Source organism: Dipteris shenzhenensis, chromosome 1, assembly GCF_047967505.1.
Source record: "Dipteris shenzhenensis isolate YYH24624 ecotype China chromosome 1, Dip_SZ_1.0, whole genome shotgun sequence".
Classification (NCBI taxonomy): Eukaryota; Viridiplantae; Streptophyta; class Polypodiopsida; order Gleicheniales; family Dipteridaceae; genus Dipteris; species Dipteris shenzhenensis.
Window position 1 is genome coordinate 39,456,005 of NC_141596.1, and position 8,400 is coordinate 39,464,404.

The 8,400-nt window shown below is 45.5% G+C and overlaps 1 protein-coding gene and 1 pseudogene across 1 annotated transcript; both read left to right on the forward strand.

Moving 5' to 3' along the window:
- Positions 1 to 1,393: 1,393 nt before the first annotated feature.
- Positions 1,394 to 3,923, forward strand: LOC147905813 (pentatricopeptide repeat-containing protein At4g13650-like). Its single transcript, XM_087374834.1, has 2 exons — positions 1,394 to 1,559; positions 1,651 to 3,923. Exon 2 carries the CDS (start codon positions 1,809 to 1,811, stop codon positions 3,507 to 3,509), a length of 1,701 nt encoding a protein of 566 aa, XP_087230960.1. The 5' UTR covers positions 1,394 to 1,559; positions 1,651 to 1,808; the 3' UTR covers positions 3,510 to 3,923.
- A 901-nt stretch (positions 3,924 to 4,824) lies between these two features.
- LOC147905814 (uncharacterized) lies at positions 4,825 to 7,850 on the forward strand (annotated as a pseudogene).
- Positions 7,851 to 8,400: the final 550 nt, after the last annotated feature.

Here is an 8,400-nt window from a genome sequence, read left to right on the forward strand (position 1 = left end):
ATTGGTGCATTGAATACAAATAGAGAGGCATTGGCCAAGGCATCCAAGATGGGTTGAGCGTCTGCGTCCAAATCTTTTTTTTTTTAAAATGGTCCCATACGTGAATATGGTAACTAAATAACTCAAGAAGAGAATCTCAAATTATTGGAAAAGAACACGAGAACATAATCTTTAACCTAGTAAATGGATTGCAATTAGAAGTAATAAACTCATGAGTAATCTCACGGCTCTGCACTACCAACATCTGAATAAAAAATTACAACTCAATTGATCTGTAGTAGCAGCAGCTGCATCGAAAATTATAGCTCACTTGATCTGCAATACCAACAACAATTGAATTGAAAATTGCAGCACTTTTGATTGATCCCTAGAACACCTTTGACAGATACCGTACAAAGAGCTTGATGAGTAATATAGGAAAACTTATGAGTAGGCGGGATCCTCTAATGGGCATGTGCCTAAATTATCTAAGTTCTGTTCTATAAGAATAAGTCTCTTGGGTGGTTAGTTAGCTGAGTTGGCGTGGGCCATACACAGTTTGCCCATGTTTGTAAGTAATAAAATCTAGCCTTTAGGGTGTGGAACATGCATTCTCAGGTGTGAAATGTTTGGCCCTCTCATCATGTTTCTTTGATACTCTCGACAGGTGAAGATTGGGAGAGCTGGTCCCAAGCTACTTTCTCACCTTGATGGTTCTAGTTTATTTGTAGCAAAGCGAGAGCAAAGAAAGTATTAGCAGTCGCTCGTGGTGATTTTATCGACATTCGACTACGATTACAACTATTGACATTCAGGTAATATGTCGATACCTTACCATTCACGAGACTTATCCTTGGCGCTAATATTCTCGACGTTTATATTCTTGGCATTAATATTCTCGACCTCAGAGAAGGGCCCGTTCCCCTCGGATTATAACTCTTTGGGAAAGGAAGCGCGCTGCCTCCCTACCACACTGTGTGTGGTTATAATAATTATATATTATATGTTATCATAAAAATATTTCCAATTTCTTGTCCATTCAAAATTGCTTGTTTTCAATCTGAATTCTTACAACATTCTCTCTTTGATGCATGTTCTCGATGCGAGGGAGCAAGGAAACCCAAGCTTGATGTAAGATTGAAGGATGACAACACATTTATTCATATGGTTATAGTCCATGTGACAATGTTGTATAGACTGCAATTATGAGCTCTTGTAAGCTTTGCCTGATTTATGTAATTGTTGGACTCCATCTTTCAAAATATGGACATCACAAAATCAATAATAAATCACCACCCTTGACATTTGCACGGATGATCAGGTTCTAAGGGACCCTATGTCTCTCCTCATCTTCAGATTTTTTAGTCACACTTTTTCCTTTAAAATTTGATAAAATACTAGGATTCAAGTTCAATCATGAGTTAGTAGTTGAGTGATTGACGATGGAAAGACTGCCACAACAAATCGGGTCTTTGGAAGAAAGTTATCAAGCGGCGACTTCCCAATTCTGGTTTTCAATATGGTCATGCTTCGCAGGTAGCTCAGGGACCGAGCGCCTATGGAAGGCCTCCCAGTGCAAAGTAAATCTGTACAATTCGGAACTCAATGCTTTGCACCGGTAAAGCTGTACATAAGCAAGACTGACGAGTCTCTTGTAAATCTCAACAACAGACAAACCCAATATCTCCATATTTCAAGCATAAGATTATCAAGGACTCGCTACGCAAAGACGGCTCGTACAACCCAGGTTCGGTTAAAGACATGCTGGAGAAGAGTCCAAAGCATCCACTGGTCAAGCCGAATACCAGTGCTTAGTGGAGGAGTGTGGCATGGCGGTCTTCAAGTCTGTAGTACAAGCGAATGCATATATACCACAAGAACTGCGAGAGAATACTGGATGGGAAACGCTCAGCTTAGAGGAGGCACTCACGTTTATGGAACGGATGCCCCAGCTTCCTTCCGTTCACAACCTTACATACATTTTGCATACTTGCAGAAAACAGAAAAATTTAGCGTATACCAACCGCTTGTATGCCTACATGTGCAAAAGGGGACTGGAAGATCATAGATCTCTTGGAAACTATCTCGTCCCATTGTTGGTCCAAGTTGGAAGCATGTGCGATGCTCAGCAAGTTTTTAACAAGTTGGTTGCTCGGAACGTATATGCTTGGACTTCTCTCATCACGGGCTATATTGATTGTGGGGAATCACAGCATGCCCTAAACCTCTATCAGAAAATGCAAGAGGATTCTGTACATCCTAGCAAGTATACCTTTGTTGCCCTTCTGAAGGCTTGTGCTAGGCTGAAAGATGCTGGAAGAGGCCAAGAGATACACTTCGAGGTGGCCAGAAAGGGGTTGGAAATGGATCTTTTCGTTGGCAGCACCTTGGTGGATATGTATGCCAAATTTGGTTCACTTTCAAAAGCACGAGAAGTGTTTGTCAAGCTCCCAGTTCGAGATGTAGTCTTGTGGACTGCACTGATTGCAGGATATGCTGAGCAGGGGCTTGCTGAGGCAGCACTTGACTGTTTTGAGCAGATGCGACTGGAGGGTCTCTCTCCAAATGCTGTCACGTTTGTTTGCAGCTTGAAAGCCTGTGGCAGCCTAGGCACCATAGACAAGGGCAAAGAAATACACTCCGAGATTGTTAGAATGGGGCTGGAAAGAGATCTTTTTGTTGGCAATACCTTGGTGGATATGTATGCTAAATGTGCCTCAATTGCAAAGGCACAGGAAGCCTTTGACAAGCTGCCAGTTCGAACTGAGGTCTCGTGGACTGCATTAATTGCAGGATATGTTGAGCATGGGCTTGGCGAGGAAGCGCTGAAATTATTTGTACAGATGCAAATGGAGGGTCTCTCTCCAAATGCTGTCACATTTGTTTGCAGCTTGAAGGCTTGTGGCAACATAGGAGCCATAAAAAAGGGCCAAGAAATACACGCCGAGATTACAAGAAAGGGGCTCGAAAGAGAGATTTTTGTTGGCAGCACCATGGTAGACATGTATGCCAAATGTGGCTCCCTTGCAAAAGCACAGGAAACATTTGACAAACTGCCAGTTCGAAATGAGGTCTCGTGGAATGCACTAATCGCAGGGTATGCCCAGCTAGGAGAGAGTGACATTGTTTTCCATATGCTTGAGAAAATGAGAGGAGAGGGGATAAAGCCAGATGGAGTCACATTCTCTATCGTTCTGAGTGTATGCAGCCACACGGGTCTAGTGGATAAGGGTCAGAAGTACTTTGAGGCGATGAGCAAAGACGATGACATCGCTCCAACTGTTGAGCACCACACTGGCATGGTTGATCTCCTTTGCCGTGCAGGCCAAATAGACCAGGCGGTAGCAATGGTCAAGATGATGCCATTCCATGCTAATGTTTTGGTGTGGCATACAGTGTTGGATGCTTGTCGAAAGTGGAGCAACGTGGAGCTTGGAAGATTGGCATTTGAACATGCAATAAAATTGGATGAGAAAGACGCTGCAACCTACATCTTGATGTCTAACATATATGCAGATGCTCATATGTAGAACATGTTAGAATTTCAGGCATCTCCAATCTGTCCTATAAGGACTGGGTTGTGGGTGTGCCCACCCAACGGATAGTTGTTTGCTCTCCCTGTAAAAACAAGGCAGGTAGTCAAGGGTCAGTGCCAGGGCATGTTGCTAAGGTATTTAGGCTAGATGAAGGGCTGACTAAAGGGCCTGGTTGAGGGCTGGTAAATGCCAGCACTTGTAGGACTGATGGGGGCCAGTCAGGCCAGCCAACCAAGGTCTGGTCAGCCGACCATGAGGGTCAGGTCAGCAGACCAGGTGGATTGGGTTAAACTGACCAGCCAAGCTGGTTAAGTCTGGCAGGCAGCAGCCCCACGTACTGCCTATAAATAGGACTTATTCTGCCCTTTGTATACAGTCATTCAGAGGTTTAGTGTGGAGTATTCCAGGGTGCAGTTTAGCCTTGGATTGTATCTTCGAGTTGTGGTTTTCTCAGCAGTAAACAGCAGAGTTTTTCCAGCACATGTTTCTTGTAGTCAATTGCAGTTTATTGCATAGTACCTTCTCTCTAATCGCATTTCTGCATCTCTCTCGGTACAGAGATGGGAGAGTTATCATCACAGAGAGGAGATCCACATGACGGTATGTGGCCTCGGAGACTTTAAGGTTCAGTATATGGAACTGTAATGGTTCTCTGAGGCTAGATGCAGGCTATTTTGAGGATTCCTTTAGGCATGCGGATATCGCTATTTACACAAAGACACACCAGTGCAAGGGGAGGAAACTTCCAGATGTCAGAGGTTTTAGGTGGGAATCAGTATGCCGACCACAGCCACGGATGGCAGGAGGGACTAGAGGCTCTGGGGGAGTAGCAGTATTGTACAGAGAGGATTTGCGAGACATAGTACATGTCGTTCATAGAGATGCAAAAGCCAGATACATGTGGATCCGAGTGGACAGAGGGGACCCCAGGGATTTATATGTAGCTGCATGCTACTTTCCACCTGCCTACTCGAGGTATGCACCTGAGGGCGAGTCGCCGTACTTGCCATTATATGAGGACATTATGAGATATGCGAGCATGGGGGAGATATTGCTAGTGGGGGACTTTAATGCCCGTACACACTTGAGGCAGACATCAATATATGACTCGAGTGATGCCATCTACAGAGAGATCAACGCAGAGGAGGTGGGTTTGCATAGGTCGGCACAGGACTTGGGAGATGTGACAGAATATGGTACACATTTCTTAGCATTAGGGAGTGCCCATGGATTGATTATCTTCAATGGTCTGTCTTATTGGCCAGGTTCAGATGCTCTTACATGCTGGAACCCGAAAGGAGGTGCTAGTACAGTTGATTATTTGATGGGGTTGCCGTCTCTAATCCCACAGATCCGTGATTTCAGTGTATCTAGCAGACCCATTGGACTGGCTGCGGACCATGCTATATTGAGGTTTATTGTGTCAGGAGGATGCTGGAGGGGGGCAATCAGGCCTTCGTTTCAGAGACAACCTAGATACCAATTCATGGAGGAGACTGCTACAGTGTATGGAGATGCAGTGTGGGACAAAATTATGGTGCTAGACCCTCATGGTCTCCTGGAGGAGATCACCCGTGGTTTGACAGAGGTATTACATGTGTCAGCACAGTATGCATTCCCACACACAACAATATCATCCACCCCTCCTTGCAGCACTGCCCCACAAAATAGTTGGTATGACGATGAGTGTCGTATGTTGTGCAGACAATTACAGCAGGAGGTTGCTACAAACACTCGGACACACAAGCAAGCCAAGGCCATCTTCTCACGCCTAATACGGAAGAAGAAACAGGCCTACTTAGCTACATTGGAGGCAGAGATCTACCAATTATTCTTGGGACAGAACAGCAAGAAGGCATGGAGGATGTTTCAGGAGAGACAGCCTGGTACACCGATTGTAGCACCAGAAGCTTGGGCCGACTATGCGCAGTCATTATATGATATACCAGGACAGCCACCGATTCCGTACCCACAGGATACGAGGCCTACATATTGCTTCTTCTTCAAATTGCATATGGTCAATGATGCCATTGACAGATTGGGACATGGAAAGGCTTTGGATCATGATGGATTAGCGGGAGAGCACTTCATGTACGCACGGGACATTGTGGCACCGCTTCTTGTGCATGTGTTTAATAGAGCAGTTTGAGAAGGATTCCCCCCTAGCTGGACAGAGCAGCATACCATTGTACCGCTCTTTAAGAGTGGAGATCCGATGATGCCCAACAATTACAGGACTATCATGATTGGCCATTGCCTGGCCAAGATATATGGATCCATCTTGGAAAAGGAGTTGAGCAGATGGGCAGCAATGCATGGACACAGAGCGGTAGGACAGGCAGGTTTTAGGCGAGGTTATACCACTTTGGATCACATCCTGACTCTCCGGGCACTCATAGAGGAAGGCAAACATCATCATAAAAGGATATATTGTTGCTTTGTAGACTTCCGCAAAGCCTTTGACACAATCCCACGGACCAGGCTGATGGAAAGACTACAGGATATTGGAGTACCACATGAGATGCAGTGGGGGATATATGCCTTGTATGAGATGGTGATGGGCCGAGTTAAAGCACCTAGAGGGTTGTCAGATGCAGTTATGAATACTATTGGTGTGAAGCAGGGGTGCCCTCTCTCTCCCACACTATTTGGCATATACATTGATGACCTCTCAGAGTATATCAACAGGATAGGAGGACCCGGAGCCAGCCTAGCAGGAGTGTTGATACCCATACTGCTCTATGCAGATGATGTAGTTTTGATTGCAGATTCCTCGGAAGGATTACAAAGACATTTAGATGGGCTACAAGCTTTTTGTGAGGACAGGGATCTAACAATAAACCTTGGGAAAACCAAGGTGATGGTATTTAATACTACACAGGCTTGGGTAACGCGCTCAGCACAACAATTCACTTTCAAAGGTGAGACAGTAGAGCAGGTACGATTTTATGTGTACCTTGGGGTGATCTTTTCTGGTCCACAATTTTCATTGAGAGCGCGATTGATGCCAGATTGGATAGAGGCTATGTAGCTTTGAGGGCACTAGAGAGAGAGTGTGCACATGTATAGTTCCAAGAGCCACGCACAAAATTATGGTTGTTTGAGACATTGGTGGTGCCCACGCTATTTTATGGTGCAGCTATATGGGGCCCCAGTGTAGGGGGTGCAATTGAGTGGAGGAGATTGGAAAGGCCATTAGTGATACTGATTGCCCGCATGATCCGGAGCAAGCCATCTGTACCACATCCGATAATACGAGCTGAATTAGCAGCTGCTCCACTAGTGATTGAGGCTTTGGTTTAGGCAGTAACTTGCATACATAGATTGTGGGATCTACTTGGCTCCAGATATGCACGGTTGGCTATGATATCATCCAGGCAGCTAGCAGAGGAGGGTCGAACATGGTGCTGGTATGCTCAGCTACAGAGATGGTTTGTAGAGCATGAGTTGACAATGGATGCACTCCCACCCTTTCAATACAGTTTGGATTTAGACCTGTCTTGCCATGACCGAAACAAGATCATTACAGCTGATATTGTCAAGTTGGAGACTGACAGAACCTGGACTAGACCACATGAGCCCCTAGGGAAGAAGATGGCACACTACCAGAACCATTTTCTTCATTTATCTCAAGATGAACTTATGGCCAGGCCAGCATACATGGATACACACCTATCTCATGGGCTACGTAGTATTATTGGCCAAATTCGAACCTCATCACATCAGTTGAGAATAGAGACAGGGAGATACACCCATGCAGCCCATCAGGATCGGATATGTCAGTTATGCCAGCAGGTTGAGGAGGCAAAGGGGCATTACGTATGTAGATGCACGGTATATTATGAAATTCGAGGAAGATACCACTGTCTATTCAGAAAGGGATTTGGCCCACTCCATAGGGTGATGGAGTACGAAGATAAAAAATGCTTAGGTTTGTTTTTATCAGAGCTTAGGCGACATCATAGAGAGACTTTGTTGGGAGACAGACAGCCGAGACCAGCCCCACCCAGGCAAAGTACACTCAGAGACTTGTTCACTGCCAGCACCTCAGCTAGTTTTATGCCCTCCCCGCCATCAGAAACCCCTGGCGCCACCACCACCTTATCACACACAGGCAGATTGCCACACTCTAGTGGTGTGATTTTGGACCGAGCCATCGCCATATCCAGGTCACGGAGGCCCAGGCCCCCAAGACCCCGTGCCCGGCACCCATATCTTCATCGGATCCGTGCCATCATTGCCAAACACCGGAAACGTGTGGCACCGAGTTATGAGATCCTAGAGCTGCCCATGATTGAGATTTTTGACATAAGAAGAGTGCAACCTTTTTATTGATTAGCTTTCTGCCTATGCTGATCAATTGGTACTTTTAGTAAATACTTGCTTGGTATTTCATTAGTTTTGGGTCACTTGCAGTCTCTCTGACTGTAAGTACCTTTAGTAGCTCTCAGCCTTCAGCTTATTTATTTTGTTGTTCTCTTTGATGAGACAACACTAGCAGATGTATCAACTGTTTTAGGCTCATAGGCCGTTTGGCCTTTTAGAGACGTTAATATATATCTATCTTCCATACTCACAATTCCGCTGCATGCTCTGACATGATATCCAAGCCCAAGGTAGCCTAAAGCCTTGGACACGGAGAGAGCACTCAAGCAAAAGGTGTTTGCTGCTGATCAGAAGAGTGGACAGTTCAGGACAATGAGGAGTGACCAGAAGGAGGTGTCCCTGAAAGACATCCACCTTTACAGCCTCTTCTCTCTTTTCTTTCCCTACTTCTCTCCCTTCACAAGAGCAAGGCACCTCTCCGAGAGGCACATCTGTTTGAGATGGCTTGAATTCAACGAAGATCCCTATCCTTCCTATGTTCTCGGTTGACCGTCTTGGA